The following is an 18,386-nucleotide window of genomic DNA, read 5'->3' as shown; positions in this document are numbered from 1 at the left end:
TTTTCACTTTCTCTCTCACCACCTCTCTGGGTCACCTTTTGGCACCCACTCCCTCCCTCCCTCCCTCCCTCCCTCTCTCTCTCTCTCTCTCTCCCTCCCTCCCTCTCTCTCTCTCCCTCTTTCCGTCTCCCTCTCCCCCTCCCACCCTCCCTCCTTCCCTCCCTCCCTCTCTCTCTCTCTCTCTCTCCCTCCCTCCCTCTCTCTCTCTCTCCCTCCCTCCGTCTCCCTCTCCCCTCTCTCTCCCTCCCTCCGTCTCCCTCTCCCCTCTCTCTCTCTCTCTCTCCCTCCCTCCCTCCCTCCCTCCCTCCCTCCCTCCCTCCCTCCCTCCCTCCCTCCCTCTCTCTCTCCCTCCCTCCCTCCCTCTCTCTCTCCCTCTCTCTCTCTCTCCCTCCCTCCTCTCTCTCTCTCTCTCTCTCTCTCTCTCTCTCTCCCTCCCTCTCTCTCTCTCTCTCTCTCTCTCTCTCTCTCTCTCTCTCTCTGGTGTACTGTACTCAAGTACTGGGTGAAGCTGGTAATACCCCAGCAGGGGGGGCGTCTGTCCAGAAAGCGGGACCCCAGCAGCAGAACAAAGCAGCTGCCGCAGCGCCTCTCCGAGCGGGTGACTGGTCCCCGAGAGCAGCAGCTCCAGCTCTGGCTCCCTGCTACTGTTCAGGCGGGCTAGACCTTGAGCAAACCACACTGGGCTGAGTTAACCAATGGACACACGGGGAAAAAGAGCTAACTTTATGGAGTCAGCTATTATTATTGGTTGTGCTGTGCAGTGTACTTATGGGTTCTGTCTCTGAGGTTTTAGGATGTTATGGTGTAGTCTAGGAGTGAGTATTCTATCTCATATACTGTACAGTATGTCTCTAGTATGTACTCACCCTGACTATCTCTCCTCTAGTGTGCACTCACCCTGACTATCTCTATTCTCTAGTGTGTACTCACCCTGACTATCTCTCCTCTCTAGTGTACTAACCCTGACTACCTCTCTTCTCTCTAGTGTGTACTCATCCTGACTATCTCTATTCTCTAGTGTGCACTCTCCCTGACTATCTCTCCTCTCTAGTGTACTCACCCTGACTATCTCTCCTCTCTAGTGTACTCACCCTGACTATCTCTCCTCTCTAGTGTACTCACCCTGACTATCTCTCCTCTCTAGTATGTACTCTCCCTGACTATCTCTCCTCTCTAGTGTGTACTCTCCCTGACTATCTCTCCTCTCTAGTGTACTCACCCTGACTATCTCTCCTCCCTAGTGTGTACTCACCCTGACTATCTCTCCTCTCTAGTGTACTAACCCTGACTATCTCTCCTCTCTAGTGTGTACTCACCCTGATTATCTCTCCTCTCTAGTGTACTCTCCCTGACTATCTCTCCTCTCTAGTGTGTACTCACCCTGACTATCTCTCCTATCTAGTGTGTACTAACCCTGACTATCTCTCCTCTCTAGTGTGTACTCACCCTGACTATCTCTCCTCTCTAGTGTACTAACCCTGACTATCTCTCCTCTCTAGTGTGTACTCACCCTGATTATCTCTCCTCTCTAGTGTGTACTCACCCTGACTATCTCTCCTCTAGTGTGTACTCACCCTGACTATCTCTCCTCTCTAGTGTGTACTCACCCTGATTATCTCTTCTCTCTAGTGTACTCACCCTGACTATCTCTCCTCTCTAGTGTGTACTCACCCTGACTATCTCTCCTCTCTAGTGTGTACTCACCCTGACTATCTCTCCTCTCTAGTGTACTAACCCTGACTATCTCTCCTCTCTAGTGTGTACTCATCCTGACTATCTCTCCTCTAGTGTGTACTCATCCTGACTATCTCTCCTCTAGTGTGTACTCACCCTGACTATCTCTCCTCTCTAGTGTACTAACCCTGACTATCTCTCCTCTCTAGTGTGTACTCACCCTGACTATCTCTCCTCTCTAGTGTGTACTAACCCTGACTATCTCTCCTCTCTAGTGTGTACTCACCCTGACTATCTCTCCTATCTAGTGTGTACTAACCCTGACTATCTCTCCTCTCTAGTGTGTACTAACCCTGACTATCTCTCCTCTCTAGTGTGTACTCACCCTGACTATCTATCCTCTCTAGTGTACTCACCCTGACTATCTCTCCTCTAGTGTACTAACCCTGACTATCACTCCTCTCTAGTGTACTAACCCTGACTACCTCTCCTCTCTAGTGTACTAACCCTGACTATCTCTCCTCTCTAGTTTGTACTAACCCTGACTATCTCTCCTCTCTAGTGTGCACTCTCCCTGACTATCTCTCCTCTAGTGTGTACTCAGCCTGACTATCTATCCTCTCTAGTGTACTAACCCTGACTATCTCTCCTCTCTAGTGTGTACTCACCCTGACTATCTCTCCTCTCTAGTGTACCAACCCTGACTATCTCTCCTCTCTAGTGTACTAACCCTGACTATCTCTCCTCTCTAGTGTGTACTCTGGCCACCAGTCCCTCCTGATCCCTCCGTCCGAGCTGGAGGGCAACCCTGCTCTGTGGCTGCTGGCCGTCAGCCAGTACCGCGTCAGAGACACCTTCTGCTCCTACTCCGTCATGGAGCTCTGCACCAAGGGCCTGGGCCTGCAGACAGAGTCCCTCAAGGTAGGGCTCCTCATACATGCCTGCAGTAAAAACAACAACACTACACTACAACTACCTTCTGGGTGTTTAGACCTTCCACAAAGTTTGTTCGGAGGACAGTACATACTGTAAGCCCATCGTGTGAAAGAAAAGTCTACATTAGTATCATAACACGTCGATTTACACCATCTATCTTATTACAATATGAAGATATGGACCAGCCTACCCACCAAATACACCACAGGTTCCTACAGAATGTTAAAGTTCTGAACCATTTCCCAGCACTTACAATCCACTGGATCTACCCAGACTGCTTTGCTCCAGCGAGTGGTCCGGTCCGGTCAAATGTGCTTTGATCCAGTAGAATCCAGTAATCAGATTAGTAAAATACTAATTGTATTTTGTCTTTTATGTCCTGTACAATTAATCTTTCTTTATAGTTTTATTTTAATTCTATATATTTTGTCCTGTTAATTTAGTACATATTTCTATATTACTTGTTTGGTACCCTGTGGGTAATATGGGTTGTAGGGTTTGGATGCGAGGGTGGGGTTGTGCGTTCGTATTGTGTGTTGATGTTTAAACTAAAAACCAATAAATATATTTGGGGGGAAAAACGAATGCCATCGGGTGTGGTCTAACGGAGTGTGTGTGGGCCCCGTCTTCCCCTGGCGCAGTCCCGAGGCCTGGACCTGTCCCGGGTCAGGACGTGCGTGGTGGTGGCGGAGGAGCGGCCCAGGATCGCCCTGACCCAGTCCTTCTCCAAGCTCTTCAAAGACCTGGGCCTGCATCCGCGCGCCGTCAGCACCTCCTTCGGCTGCAGGGTCAACCTGGCCATCTGTCTGCAGGTCGGCTCTCCCTCCTCCTCCTCCTCCTCCTTCTCCTTCCCCCCCTCCTCTTCCCCCCTCCTCCTCCTCCTCCCCTCTGATCTGTTCTTTATCCTGGGCAGCTTAGCCGGCGCTAGTCCAGCTCGGGGGGGTCTAGCCAAATAAGTCGATACGGACAAATTGTTCTGGAACTTCAGTCCCTCAATCCCCCCCACCCCCCCCGCCCCGACTCCGGTCCCTGCTGAGCCGGCTGCCGTCTTTGTAGCTCCTCAACCCCAAAAACGCTCCGTCTCGTCTCGTTCAGTTACATGTCGGGTCGGGTGACGCTTTTGGGAAACGTTGAGGTGGTTTTCACTTTTGAAAAATGTCACATTTTGACAGAGCGTCAAACTCTTAACCTCACGCTAACCCAAAACACGCCGTTACTGCACCACATCAGAGCCATCAAGTCTAACCCTAACCTGGGACTAAACGAGTGTCAGGTGCCACGCCTGCGTGGGTTTGATCCATGCGAATGAATAGGTTGGTGGATGAGTTGTAGCACTGCGTGTGCCAGACGAGAGAGCGGCGTCTAGTAAGGTGCTGCCGTTTGTGCCTATTGAGATGCCTGAAAATAGGTTAGATAGGTTCCCTCTAGGAACTCCGTAGCTGTAATTCAGTTTGTTTAATTGTGCTTAAGGAAGTTGCAGTGGGGGGGGCTGGTAGGGGGGTGATCTGGTTTTGTGCAATGAGTAACTGTAGTGACAAACACACACCCACACATACACACATGGTTCTGCCTCGAGAACACATCTCACAGCTGTTCACATCTGGCCATAAACTGTTGTTTCGGATCAAGGTTCAGCATTTCTTTACCCATTCTGACTTGTTCGTGGTTCTGTATGCTGGGAAGAGCATGTATTGACGTCTTCCACAAGTCACACACCCGGCTGCTTCTCATCAAAACAACCTATTTGGAGACATAGCCAAGGTTATGCCTCCATAGTGTCGCTCCCATGACATACTGTTTTCATTTTGGGCTGCTCATTATTTTGCATTTAACTATGATTTGCAACCTTGGTTTAATCCGTGGATATTAGATTTAAAAGTAGGATTTTGATTAAGCATTGCTTAAGCACTCTTTAAATGCCATTTAAATGTATAAATAAAAAGTCTGCTAATCGCTACCTGCTGAAAATACTTGTTGTATCCGTATGTATTGAAACTATCATTGTAGATGAAGAAGTCATAACTCTTTACCTAAGTTTCTTAACTTCTGAATATATTATATTAATGTGGATAACTAATGTTGTCTTCAAAATGTCCCCAAATGTACTAACATTTACTACTAGTTAAAAATAATTTTCAACATAACCTCTTATTAGTCATGTGCCTGCTTGTGTTTTTGTTTTGTTTTCCATGTCTATATTTGACATTTTGTCCCCCCCCCATCCCTGCCTCTCCGGTTTTTACATAACCCCGCCCACATATCTCATACCTGGTTTTGTCTCCGCCCCCATCCCTGATTTCTTCTTTCCTACCTCCTCCTCCTCCTCCTCCTCCTCCTCCTCCTCCTCCTCCTGCTGCTATAGCCTCACAGGCTGGGGAAGCTTGCTGACCAGGTAGGGGACTTTCACCTTCCCTCATCCACCCTCCTCACCATCAGGCCACTGCATAGACTAGGCTAGGCTAAGCTATGCTAGGCTATGCTAGGCTAGGTTAGGCTAGACTAGGTTAGGCTAGACTAGGTTAGGCTAAGGTATGCTAGACTAGGTTAGGCTAGACTAGGTTAGGCTAAGGTATGCTAGACTAGGTTAGGCTAGGCTAGGCTAGGTTAGGCTAAGGTATGCTAGACTAGGTTAGGCTAGGCTAGGTTAGGCTAAGGTATGCTAGGCTAGGTTAGGCTAAGGTATGCTAGGCTAGGTTAGGCTAGGCTAGGCTAGGCTAATCTTACTTCTGACTTTAAAAACCACATACAATGCTTAAAAGACGGGGGCTAACACGTGAGAGTGTCCTTTCAACGTTGTCCCTGGGTAAACATGAGAGAGGAGAAAACGTGTCTGAGGCTGACTGTAGCCTAATTCCACTGGCCTGGCTGATAGTTCTAGCTATGGAGGATAGTTATAGCCAACCATATGCAAACACAAGGTAAGTATGTCCAGCACAGCACCTTTAGAGAGGGAATGGTCAGCAGTTTGGAGAGTTAGCATGAGACTAGCCGTGGGTCACCTCCACCGCCGTTAGGGACAGTGCTCAGTGTAGGGACGAGTTTCCCCTGGATGGTGCCTGGAGCCAGCCTTGTGTTCTTGTGTCTGGTGGTGGAGCCAGGCTGGCATGTGTGTAGCTCTGCGGCGTGATTTTTTTTACCAACCAACTTCTGCCATAACCACGCCCCCTTGAGTTTTCATTGGTTAGGGTTAGGTTTAGGGTTAGGGTTAGCGATAGGGTTAGGATTAGGGTTAGGGTTAGGGTTGTCCAATGAAAACTCGCGGGGGCGTGGTTATGGCAGAAGTTTGTTGGTAAAAAAAAGCACGCAGCTCTGCGTGCTTTTCTAGGCAGGGGGCTGATCTCGTCTTTGCACGTGCCAGGCTCACACTGCAGGATTTTAAAAACCCTAACCGATTTTTCAAAATCGGGTTGCATCACACACATAAGGACAATCTTAACAGATGTTCTTCTCGTGAATCTCAAACAAGAGTTCACTACAAGATTTGAAAATAATGGTTCATCACACACTACAGAATATTATCGTGCCCGAGGGAGCAACAAACCACTGGTCTCACCGTCTCACCTGGGCGGCCCAAATGGGTCTCCGAGCCGATCGGGAGGTTTAAGATTGGATCTGTAAACCCCTCACATTACAAGATCATCTGGGCCGAACATCGGTATGGACCGATGTTCCAGACCGCATTTCTCCTCCGATCGTCGGGAGGGGTGAATCGGGGATGAATCGGCCCCAAAATCCTGTAGTGTGAGCCCGGCATAACGGAGGAGGAGGGCTGATTCAGTCTAGCACGTGCAGCTCTACGTGTCTCTGGAGGTGGCGGGCTGATTCAGTCTAGCACGTGCAGCTCTATGGCTGTGTGAGGCGGAGGTGGCGTGGGCGACTGCTGCTTTCTCAGCCCAAGTCTGACTGTTAACGCGCGCTGAGTCACGGCTGCACTGTAACTCGTCGGAGGGAGGGAGAGGCTGGTGTTGGAATGGGCGGGGTTGGGAGGCGGCTCAGTGCTCTCTCTCTCTTTCTCTCTTTCTCTTGTGTCTTCTTTTTCGTCTCCATTTGTGTTTTTGTTGTTGTAGCTGTCTTCACAAAAACTAACCTCGTAAAAGCCACAGTCGTCACGCAGGCGCGCGCACACACACCGGTCAAGTCCGCGTCCGCGCTCCCCCATGCGGTCTGTCCGCGTCCTCTGATTTGTGGTCAGTCTAATGACTCGACAGCGTCACGGGTCTCTTGTAGGTCCACAGACAGGGAGGGGAAGTTAAACACAGTGGAGAGACACTGACCTACTGTATTTGTTTGGCCTACAGTACTTGGACTTTGTAAATCTTCCCTCTCGTCCGCTGTGTTCACTCCAGACTCCCTGTTCTCTTCTGCTCATTTTCTTGCGGTAGATTTGACCTCAACCTCTTTGCTCTCCCAAAGGACAATTTCTTTTACATGTTTTGTGTCTTTCTGTTTTGCATGTACGTAGCCCAGGCCTCTGATCCCTAGAAAGTATTTGTTTGCACTTTTGTTGGCCGTTTGGTATCTTTTTTAAGCCTTATCTTTTGTTTTCGGTTCATAATTCCTTCAAGCTTCCAGATTGTCCTCCCCGCCTCCTCAGTGTCTGAATGGTGTAATGTGTTTTTCATGTTCCTGTTTGGTCTCGAAGCTTCTATTCACCCCCAGTGTGGACTGCAGGCTTTCCTGTGAGCACTAACATGCTAGTGGTGCAGTAGTACATGCTAGTAGCCGTTATTGTGCTAGAGAGTAATATAACATTTGGTGACATTGTGACATTAACCCTTTAATGTGGTCCCTCTGCAGGGGACCTCGGGACCAGACCCCACGACGGTGTTCGTTGACATGAGGGCACTGCGGCACGACAGGTATGTGAACGCTGCTGGGAAAAGTGCCCATATTTGAATCATTATTAGAATGACTTTACGTGCCCCGGTAGCTCAATGGGCTGGGGCGCTTACCATGTAAAGGCTTGTCCTTACCGCAGCGGCGTGGGTTCAAATCCCACCCACGCCTTTGCTGCATGTCCTTACACTGTCCTATCCTAATAAAGCCTTAAAAATATCTTTAAGAATTACTTTACGTGTATATTTGTTTTTGTTTATTTGGTAGTGTCACTTCAGTTACCACAGGCCTCTTGGTGGCCTCTCTATGGCCGGCCCCGCCCGCTCACGTAGCTTTTGAGGACGGCAGATTCACAGTTCAGCCATGTTCTCTCCCTGTTTCTGGTGGTCTTAACTGTGCTCGGGGGGGATAGTCAATACCTTGGAAATGTTCTGATATCCTTATCCTAATTGGCGCTTTTCAAGAACCTTGTCCCGGATCTGTTTCAAATGTTCCATGGTCTTCATGTAGTCTTAGTCTGGGAATGCACTAAAATACAAGTGTATTTTATTTGAACTCATGAAACACCTCAGTTGCATATAGGTCCTCCATTCAACTAATTATGTGACTTCTGAAGAAATATTGATTGTGTGTGTGAATTTATTTAGGCGTGTCATAGTAACATGGGTGCAATCAATTATTTGTAATTGCTATTTGTATATTTTTTTTTATTTGTAATTAATTTAGAAACAGACAGTATGTCAATATTTTTCCACTTTGGCATTATAGAGTACTTCAGTGACAAAAATAAATCAATTTTGATTCCATTTTGTAACAGTGTAAAATGTGAAATAGTCAAAGGGGGTGAATATTTTTCATAGGCACTGTAAATACAGGCTATATCTGCTGTACAGTGGTGTGTTTACTGTAGAGAGTGTATGATGATCATTCTGGCCTGAACCATTTTGCTCACAGCAAAGAACTGTGATGAAATCCATCCAGGGGTGCTGACCCTGTGTTCGTCTGTGTGTGTGTGTGTGTGTCTGTGTGTGTGTGTCTGTGCGTGCGTGCGTGCGTGCGTGCGTGCGTGCGTGAGAAACCGTGCATTGATTGAAGAGTAGAAGAGAAATTTCAGTTGCTCATCCGGTGTTAAAAAGTATGTCTTTAGATAGATTAGTTATGTTTTTAGTTATGTCTTTTGTTAGTTAGTTAGATTGAGTTCCTTGTCGAGGGCTGCATCTTGAAATGGCTTCATCTATGTAACATTGATGGTAAATGGCTGAAAGACAGCTTTTTGAATGTGCTTTGTCTCTATGGTCATATGGACAGGTGTTCACCTGGGCTGTCCAGCCTGGTCTAACCCCTCCCTCCCTTACAGGGTGCGGCTGGTAGAGAGAGGGTCTCCACACAGCTTACCTCTCATGGAGTCTGGAAAGGTGAGTCTCCTTTGGCCAGATATGAGCAGCACTTGGTTAAGTATAACACTTTGACTAAGCATCATACCATTAACTGAAATGTCACAAACAGGTACACGGAAATGCTGTGGGTCTTCGCTTAATTGATGAATTTAAACGACTTCGACGCCACTGGAAACTCAAAGGCTGCCCTAGGATGTTTTAAGTCATGCGGTTTCCATGGTGGCCAGAGTCTTGATAACCGACAGTAAGAAGTGTTTATGAGTGTTAATTACGCTCCGGCTCACAGCTCTCTATTTTACAGCTGGTTCAGAGAACTAAATCAGCCTGGGCCACTTAGTAACAAGGCTTCTATGTCTCGCATAAAACAAAAAAACCTGTTACCTAGACGGTAGAGAGAGGACAGGGAGAGAGAGTGAGAGAGAGAGTGTGAGAGGGCCACTTCAACTCAAGGCCTGGCGGTATCAGTTCTATAAAGACCTCTTGCCGGGGGAGATGACAGGAGATGATGATGATAATCGTTTGCTCCTTAATATTCCAGATCCTACCTGGGGTTCGAATCATCATCGCCAACCCAGAGACCAAGGGACCGCTGGGAGACTCGCATCTTGGAGAGGTCGGTCCGCTCGCTCAGAACTCATCCTTTTACATGGACAATGACCATGGAATTGGACCTTTAAGGGATATTCCCCTAAAAAATATAAAATATATACTAAATAATAACTAGCAAAACTAACTGGACAGTAATGGAAAACATGTAAATCAGTGAGATGGTACTGGCAAGTTAACAAAGACATTTGATTGTTGAGAATTAGGTGTGTAACAATATATAGTGCCACGAAATATCGTAATATATAAATGTCACAATATGTATCATCGAGATGAAAAACTGTCTCAATATTAAAACAAAACAAAAACAAACAAACAAACAATATATATATATATATATAGAGAGAGAGAGAGAGAGAGGGAGAGATTATATTCTATACATTTTAAGCAACATTATGTAAACGGGTACCCAGACAAGCGCTGTACAAATTTGATTTGACTGTTATTATAGGATTGGCTGCAAATGAGCCACTATCTACAGTACTAACTCGAGCCCTCGTCTGTTCAAACAATCAGTGATTTGTTCAAAGAAGATCAGTGTTTATTCGATCAATTATGTCCAGATATTGCGAGTTATAAAACATTACTGTGTAAAAAAAACTATAGGGCAAACAACACCATTATTTATTAGCATTTTGTCTTTAGAATAAAATACTTTTTTCAGTCATAACTTCATCATTCATATTGTGAACCCAATATTGTGCATCGTATCGTGAGTGTATCATTGCACCCCTATTGAGAATGCAGGCAATGGACAAGAACAAAAGTCATCTAGACCTCTGATTCATCAACACTCATCTCACTCATCTCACTCATCTCATGAACGGCGAAAGACGACTGCCTGACTGTCCAGCTGAGTGTCGCTGGTTTCTCCCCACAGATCTGGGTCCACAGCGGCCACAACGCCAGCGGCTACTTCACCGTGTACGGAGACGAGGCGCTGCAGTCGGACCACTTCAACTCCCGGCTGAGCTTCGGAGACACGCAGACCGTCTGGGCTCGGACCGGCTACCTGGGCTTCCTCAGGAGAACCGAGCTCACGGACGCCAGCGGAGGTGAGACACAGGAGCAGCGGACCTGGTTCCTCACGGGGTTTCAAACACAGTGTGTGTGTCCACGGTGGTGCGTCCACCAAGGCCTGCTAGATGGGATGGCAAACAACCCTACTGCTGCTGCTGCTGTGTGTGTGTTTGTGTTTGTGTGTGTTTGTGTTTGTGTTTGTGTTTGTGTTTGTGTGTGTGTTTGTTTGTATGTGTGTGCATACATCATATTAAGATATCAACTTAATATCTCAAGAAGCCAAATTATTAACTGCATTCACAGTACATGTCACTCCTCAGTATACAACATCCACAGCATGCAACTTAATAGGTTACATTATTCATGTTTATAGAAATTCATTGAACGCTGTTTATTATTTACAGTATGTACATTATTTACAGTTAAAAGAAAGAGTTAAAATAATATATTTTATTTGTATTTCATTTGATATTGGAGATGCATTTTATTTATTGACTAAGAAACCATTAAGAAACCACAACTACTGTACCAGAATGCTTTGCGTCTAAAAAGGGAAAGGCAAGGGAAGGCAAAGTTATTTGTAAAGCACATTTCAGCAACAAGGCAATTCAAAGTGCTTTACATGAGACATTAAAAGCATCGACAAAGCAAGAAACACATAAAATATCATATAAAACGAGATGTAAAAAAGGCCATTTAAAACAAAATGCAGGAAAAATAAAATACAGGAATAAAAGTTACAGTGCAGTGTATGAATAAATAATTATTTGATTTAATAAAAAGCAGCGGCAAAAAGAAGTCTTCTGTCTTGATTTAAAAGAACTGAGAGTTGCAGCAGACCTGCAATTTTTTGGAAGTTTGTTCCAGATATGTGGAGCATAAAAACTGAACGCTGCTTCTCCATTTCTTGTTTTAACTCTGGGGACAGAAAGCAGACCTGTGCCAGATTACCTGAGAGGTCTGGATGGTTCATAACGTAGCAGCAGATCAGAAATATATTTTGTCCCTAAACCATTCAGTGCTTTATAAACCAACAGCAGTATTATAAAGTCAATTCTTTGACAGACAGGAAGCCAGTGTAAAGCCCTCAGAACTGGAGTGATGTGATCCACTTTCTTAGTCTTAGTGAGGATCCGAGCAGCAGCGTTCTGAATCAGCTGCAGATGTCTGATCGATTTTTTAGAGAGACCTGTAAACACCGTTACAGTAGTCGAGCCTACTGAAGATAAACGCATGGACACATTTTTCAAGATCCTGCTGAGACACAAGTCCTTTAATCCTTGATATATTCTTCAGGTGATAGTAGGCTGATTTTGTAATCGTTGCAATCGTTGATTTGTTCAATGCATTTACTCAGCGCTTCTATGGGATTATAGTCTCCTGGTGATATGGTGATATAAATGTGTGTGTCATCTGCGTAGCTATGGTTATATCCGTCGTCTTGCCATTATTTGACGGTAGTTACAGTATACTACACAGCATACTACACAGCATACTTTTGTGTATTTGAAATTGCACAAACGTTCTGAATTCCAGTGACCCATTTAAGATCTGAGACACAGTAGACCTGATTACAAACTCTGTGTGTGTGTGTGTGTGTGTGTGTGTGTGTGTGTGTGTGTGCGCGCGCGTGTGCGCGTGCTTGCGTGCGCAGAGAGACACGACGCCCTGTACGTGGTAGGCGCTCTGGACGAGGCCATGGAGCTCAGAGGGATGAGGTACCACCCCATCGACATCGAGACCTCCGTCATCCGGACGCATAAGAGCATCACAGAATGGTGAAGCCATTTCACTTTTCCTTCCTTTTATTGTCCAAGTATGTGTTGAACATAGAGAGGCCAGGTTAGGAACCTTTCATAGAGTGAACGACATGCCATTAATGCAGGCAAATAACCTCGTTATGGCTTTCATGATATAAAAATGTGTTTTCTTTAAAAGTACATACTCGTAATAGTAATAACACAATTAAATACGATATATATGACATTCACCAGCTAAAACAATGTATCAAGTTTTTTATTACTCCGCATGACTGAAGATGTGCTGTGTTGTTTCAGTGCGGTGTTCACGTGGACCAACCTGCTGGTGGTGGTGGTGGAGCTGGACGGCTCGGAGCAGGAGGCCCTGGACCTGGTGCCCCTGGTCACCAACGTGGTCCTGGAGGAGCACTACCTCATCGTGGGCGTGGTGGTGGTGGTCGACATCGGCGTCATCCCCATCAACTCCCGTGGAGAGAAACAGAGGATGCACTTGAGGGACGGCTTCCTGGCCGACCAGCTGGACCCCATATACGTGGCCTATAACATGTAGCCTGGCCAGAGACAGGGCACAATGTACATACATACATATAGTACTGCAATGCAATGGAACCTGGTCTCGTTGAAGAGAAAGACGAGAGGAGGGACTGCCAGACTGAGGGGCGGAGCTTGTGTGTGACGTCTCTAGTTTGAAAAATAAAAGCACCTAGAATTGGCAAGACCGAGAGACTGTGTAGTAGGAGACTGTGTAGTAGGAGGAGCTGGTACTCAGCTCGGTAATATGTGTCATTTAGATATTGGGATAGTGGAGAATCCCAGTCTAGTACAAATTCTTGCTTATTGCTTTTGAAGTGTGGCTACATATATTTTCATGTTACGTATTGCTGAAGTTGCTCATTTTTTTAAATATGCCCTCTAAGAGGTTAGGGTATTTTTTAAAGAATATTTACAAACTGTGGCAAATGGTATTTTATGTTTACCTTTTTTATGATATCAATCATTACGAAGTACAGACATGTTTTTTGATACGGGACATCACATTGTTCTTTATGATGAGGTACAATATGTTGTTTTCTGTTTGTTAGCAAACATTTTTTTTAAGAATTGTTACATCTTTAATTCTGCGCTAATGTTTATTTTCATTGATGATAATTTTCCCATCTACAAGGGAAACCAGTGCAGTTATTTCAACAGCAGCCTTTAATTATGTTATCATGTTCAATATAATTTTACTGAAGGAAAACAGTACATTATTTCATATCATGTAAGTATGTACAAAAACTAATTTAATTTATTTTGTTCTCTTTAGAAGTATATGAGTGAAGACATTCAAGAATGCTTTACTCTTGAATATTTGCTAATATAAAATCAAAGTATTGTATTATCTTGAGTGAATAGCATCACATCAAGTATAAGAAATATGAATATATAAATATAGATGTATATAAAGACCTAGGATTCACCAGTGAAAATGTTTGAAATGCAGTACTTTTCACTTGCATGGTGTCTGGTGGTGTAGACAAAAGTTATTGCATCGTTAGAATGAGGTGAATTATTTAAAAGGTCCAATCTGCACAAAGGTCATCAATCATCTTAAAAGGATTAAACATAAATTTGGAATATGTTTGTACACCTCTGGTGTTAATGATGAATACTGTATGCAATTGTACTGGGGGGTAGAACACTTGTTATTGACCTGGCAGGTTGGGAAAGGTCACCAGAATTGTACATATAAAGTTAAGTCCTAAATATTTTTACATTGAAAGATCATTCAGGGCTCATATACTGATGTCACGTGGGAAAAAGACTGAAAAAACCCCTGAAAATACACTTTTATGGAGACCCTTTAAAAGAACAAACTGCCACAAGGCTGAAGTAGGGGAGAGACCTCAAATCTGTGGGAATCAGGATTTGAGGTTCTATTTTATGGTTAAGAATGTTCTAGTTCAACACATTAGAATTAAAAGCACTTTCTACACTACATTTTTTATTGGCTTAAATTACCCCGACACTTTTTTTTTTTTAGATTTAAAATGTAATATGAGTTGGCATAAGTCTTTCAAATAAAATTTAAATGATTTTTTAATATAAAAAGACATTGGCTTGTTTCTTTTGCAGCTGACCACATACAGTAGTAGGAAACCATATTTTTCTTTTATACAAACACCTATTCCCAGGCTTTAAAATGTATTAGACCTGTTACTTTGTGGCTGATTCTGATCTTGCATATCAATCAGGCTGATATATTGTGATGAAACATTAACCCAAGAACAACACCTGAAACAACATTCATTCATCTTCTGTAGCATCGGAACCTTATGTGTGCATCTGATTAGCAGGCCATGTTTCACTTTCGGAGGATGAGGATGAACCATATTGTGATATTGAAAGGCTCATCTCAATGCAAAACATTTTAAAACAGTACGTACAGTAATGTGGGGGTGTTTTTCGAGATATAATTTACATTTGAAATAGTTATTGTCATCTTTTCATTTGAAACCGATGTTTCTCACACACAGCAGCTCGGTAATGTGTGTAATAATTCTGACAAAATGGTAACCTGCATCGATCGAAGTAACTTGAAGTATGAAAGCTGGACACAGAATTGTCTACGAGTCTCCCCACATGCAAATGTGAAAAAAGAAACCAGCTGATCAATAATATTGTTTTCTATATATGTCAAAATGTATTACTTAATGCATAAAAAACTACTGCAACGTTCATACATGCTGACAGTATTTGCATAAATAGTGTAATATCTTGCAAAATGTACTGTATCTTAATGTTTGCATATTGTTACAATCACAGACGTACAGTAGCAGGAATGTATTGTTTTTCTAATACATGTAGTATATTTTGACATATATTAGTTTTAAGTATGATCCTTATATTTTGGATTTCATATCCAAATATGGGTATATACTGTATACATATCATATATAGAAGTATATATACATTTTCATAAGGGGGGAGGAATTCAAATGGTCTTTTTCAGGCGTAATTTTTGGTTTGGGGGGATAGGTTTACATGTACACCTTCATTCGTCAATCAGTTCATTTATTTTTTAGCTAAGTCTTACTGTCTTTATGTTTGAAAAGTTTGATGACATCATCAAATAAACATTTCAGTTTTGAAGAACTAAAAAGCTGTTTTGAATCTAGACCTCACTTGCGAGCAAGGGTGCGTGTTTAATGTGAATGTTTGACTGAAAAGCAAATAGTTGTGTATGGTGCAGATGTGTATTCAGCTCATGTTTTGCACTGTACACATAACAGATACCACAGACATAGGAACCAAGAAGCTGATTCCACAGCCATGAACACCATAGTCCTTCAAGAAGTAAAAAATTGCACCAAGCTTTATTCATCCCGAAACACCTAATTTCTTATATTGTGAAACAGTTGCCAGGTATTAACCAATGCAGAACAAAGCAAAATAACTGTAATTGTGCCAATGCGAGTCCATAACCTCAATAACCCAAATTAATTTATAGAAAATGACTGGCTACAACAGGAACTTGTTGATACATTTATTCTTCCATGTTAGCACATAGAATATATTTATATACATATTGCTAGCTAAAGCGTAAAACAAAATGCCAGGAGCAGAAATGTTAAGCCACGATTAATAGTTTACATATGGACAGGAAAAAGGTTTACCAAGATGAAGACAATCTCATTGATTTAGTCTTGAATGTGACAATACACTGTTCTCTTCAGAAAGTAGCCTAGTCAGCCTATTATCAACTGAGTGGTGGGAAAAATTAGCAAGACTGCAATTTCAGAGTTAAAGGTGGGATAGGTAGTTTGCTTTTGGCTTTATTTGGTAAAATTGGCATAATATCCTTTCAGCTATCAGTAACAGAAGTGCTCCGAGAATAAACTTGGATCTCTGTGTTTACCGCTGCCTCTGTATTTTGGATTCAAAGAATGTACCGTGCCCGAATGTATTGACCAATCAGGGTCTCTATCATGATTAACAGGAGGGAGGGGCGGGTTCTTTTGAAAAAGATGACAAATCGGAGGCCTTGTTGACGTCAAACTACCTACCCCACCTTTAATAAAGAAACAAAATATCATTGTCATATTGCGTCAATTTGAAGAAGTGCAACTATGTCTTTGAACATGAAAAAGGAACTTTAATACACACACCTTACTCATGCAGTTACCAGAGATACTTCACAAACTGGAATGACATCAAAATATTTCCACAGGGAAAATATCACACATGTTCATTACACATGGATGGACAAATATAAAAACTGTAGAAATGAAGTCATAACCCTAGCCAATTCCAGATGTAACACCCATGTAACACTACAATCCCAAGTGAAAACATACAATAGTAACAATAAAGACCAAGGGACCAGTCATACTGTATGTTTACATGCGTTTTTTGTAGGGTTGTTGTCATGACTGTGACCTCAGCAGACTTTAAACAAATAAATCTAATATTAGCTTTATCATATACACAATCTAATTTGCAGTCTTCTGTTAGCTTAGAATGTACACTGGCAGGATACCAGTTATGTACTAGAGTTCCAAACCTCAACAATGTGTATTCCATTACAAAGTTCTGTCACCATGGGTGAAATTCTGTTTATGGACATAGTGTAGAGGGAAGGTATTAACATGTAGTGTAACCATGAATTTACCAAGAGTTTGTCACTCAAACAGAGCAGACATGATACTGGACTTGTCATGGTTTCCTACTGGAAGGTGTGTTGACAGAACGCTGCGCAGTCGTCGAAGCCTGTATTATACTTAACTGTTACACACAAGGCAACTGAAGGGCTCGTTACTTTCAAAACATCACATTGCTTTAAAAACAGACAAGTTGCCTTAATGCAATCAAACATCTGAGAAACATGTTATAGATAGAAGACAGGTAAAAGTTTTTTTTTTTTTTTTTTTTGATTTTTAGTTGTATATCATACAACCTGATTAAGTGTGTTAGATCTGAAAAGTGATGCACTTGTTTGAGCTAACAGTAGAAAGGTTTCATATAATGGTAAAGTGGCGTCTAGAACGGGACAATGAATGAATGCAGGGGAGGACTTTTCCTCTGTTCAGTCAACTCTTCATAACTAAGGAAACAGTCACAAGGACTTACAATGTCAAACTGCCGGAGTAGCCTCTTGGTAGTACATTTTTTTAAAAGAAAAAAAAAAACGGCAATTTTATTGCCCTTCTTAAAAATCGAAATTAAACACCTGATAAGATTACATACCATGAGGACAAATGAAGAAAACAAATATTTGCATATATTTTATATTGGTCCATCCGTATTCATTGTCTATTGGAAACCAGATATTCCACAAGCTTTTATTCTTTTCTTCTATTGATAAAAAAATGAAACTATCAACATGCACACCTCTTTACTCAGAACAAGATGGTGTTGGAAAAAACAGGCACTGAACACCAACTACAGCGTAAGCAGTGAAAAAGTCTCATAGTTAGTCACTCTGAGTATTCTAAAATTGTACTTTGAGTGTACGTCACCATAACAATGACACTGAACCAAAACAAAACGAAGAGAGGGACAAACAGCACTCAACACATCTTCTCTGTAAAGATCAGGTTCCACAAATGTTGTTTCTTTTTTTGGCAATATTACAAGCATCTGGGTTATGGGAAAAGAAATGAAATGTGCAAACTGTCAAATTACAAACCTCTCCAAGATCCAGCTCAGTAAAGATTGCTATATATTCCCCGGGAAAATTTAGAACAAATTAAAAACTTTTTTTTTCTTTGATTCATAAAAATTACAGTATATTCAAAAGTTAACCAAAATGTGCATCGTAATAAACGGAAGATTTTCGTCAGCATCTTCGCTGACTTCATAACCCTGTTCCCAATGAGGTTTAAGTGACTTGAGAATGATCCATTTAAGTGAAGAAAAAAAAGAAAAAGGTGCTATTCACCGAAATATTTTCATGAGTAAAATCACACGAAATGTCCAATAAAATGAACTACCGTCTTATTTTTTGCTATGTTTTTCAGCATTTTCAATTATTTTCTATATGAAAGCAGAGCTATTTCAATGCTGCAATAGTACTTATGGTTTAAGATCGAAGTTGTATACTTATTGTTAAACATTTACAGTAAGAAAAGTGATTAAAAAATTCAGGTAATAAAATGTAAATTCAGTTAATGCTCAT

General features: G+C 42.6%; 2 protein-coding genes across 6 annotated transcripts in view; one reads left to right on the top strand and one right to left on the bottom strand.

Annotated features, from left to right (window-relative positions):
- LOC311325340 (disco-interacting protein 2 homolog C) overlaps window positions 1–12,779 on the top strand; it is a gene marked incomplete at both ends in the record, with an annotated part of 144,873 nt that extends 132,094 nt beyond the window's left edge. For 3 of the 4 annotated variants that reach the window (XM_084458022.1, XM_084458019.1, XM_084458020.1), the window contains 9 exons: window positions 2,427–2,595; window positions 3,252–3,422; window positions 4,973–5,002; window positions 7,408–7,469; window positions 8,804–8,861; window positions 9,382–9,456; window positions 10,330–10,504; window positions 12,124–12,247; window positions 12,527–12,779. In XM_084458022.1, the coding sequence (XP_084314148.1) occupies window positions 2,427–2,595; window positions 3,252–3,422; window positions 4,973–5,002; window positions 7,408–7,469; window positions 8,804–8,861; window positions 9,382–9,456; window positions 10,330–10,504; window positions 12,124–12,247; window positions 12,527–12,779 (1,117 nt within the window). The remainder of the gene's footprint in view (window positions 1–2,426; window positions 2,596–3,251; window positions 3,423–4,972; window positions 5,003–7,407; window positions 7,470–8,803; window positions 8,862–9,381; window positions 9,457–10,329; window positions 10,505–12,123; window positions 12,248–12,526) is intronic. The other variant, XM_084458021.1, reaches the window with a different exon arrangement.
- A 2,822-nt stretch (window positions 12,780–15,601) lies between these two features.
- zmynd11 (zinc finger, MYND-type containing 11) overlaps window positions 15,602–18,386 on the bottom strand; it is a 21,381-nt gene continuing 18,596 nt past the window's right edge. For both annotated transcript variants that reach the window (XM_084458025.1, XM_084458026.1), the window contains one exon: window positions 15,602–18,386. This exon is cut by the window's right edge and continues 493 nt beyond it. The gene's annotated coding sequence lies outside the window, so the exon portion shown is untranslated.

Source organism: Borostomias antarcticus (genome assembly GCF_949987555.1).
Source record: "Borostomias antarcticus genome assembly, chromosome: 24".
NCBI lineage: Eukaryota > Metazoa > Chordata > Actinopteri > Stomiiformes > Stomiidae > Borostomias > Borostomias antarcticus.
Note: the sequence above shows the minus strand (reverse complement) of the source record. Positions and strands in the feature narration are given on the sequence as shown.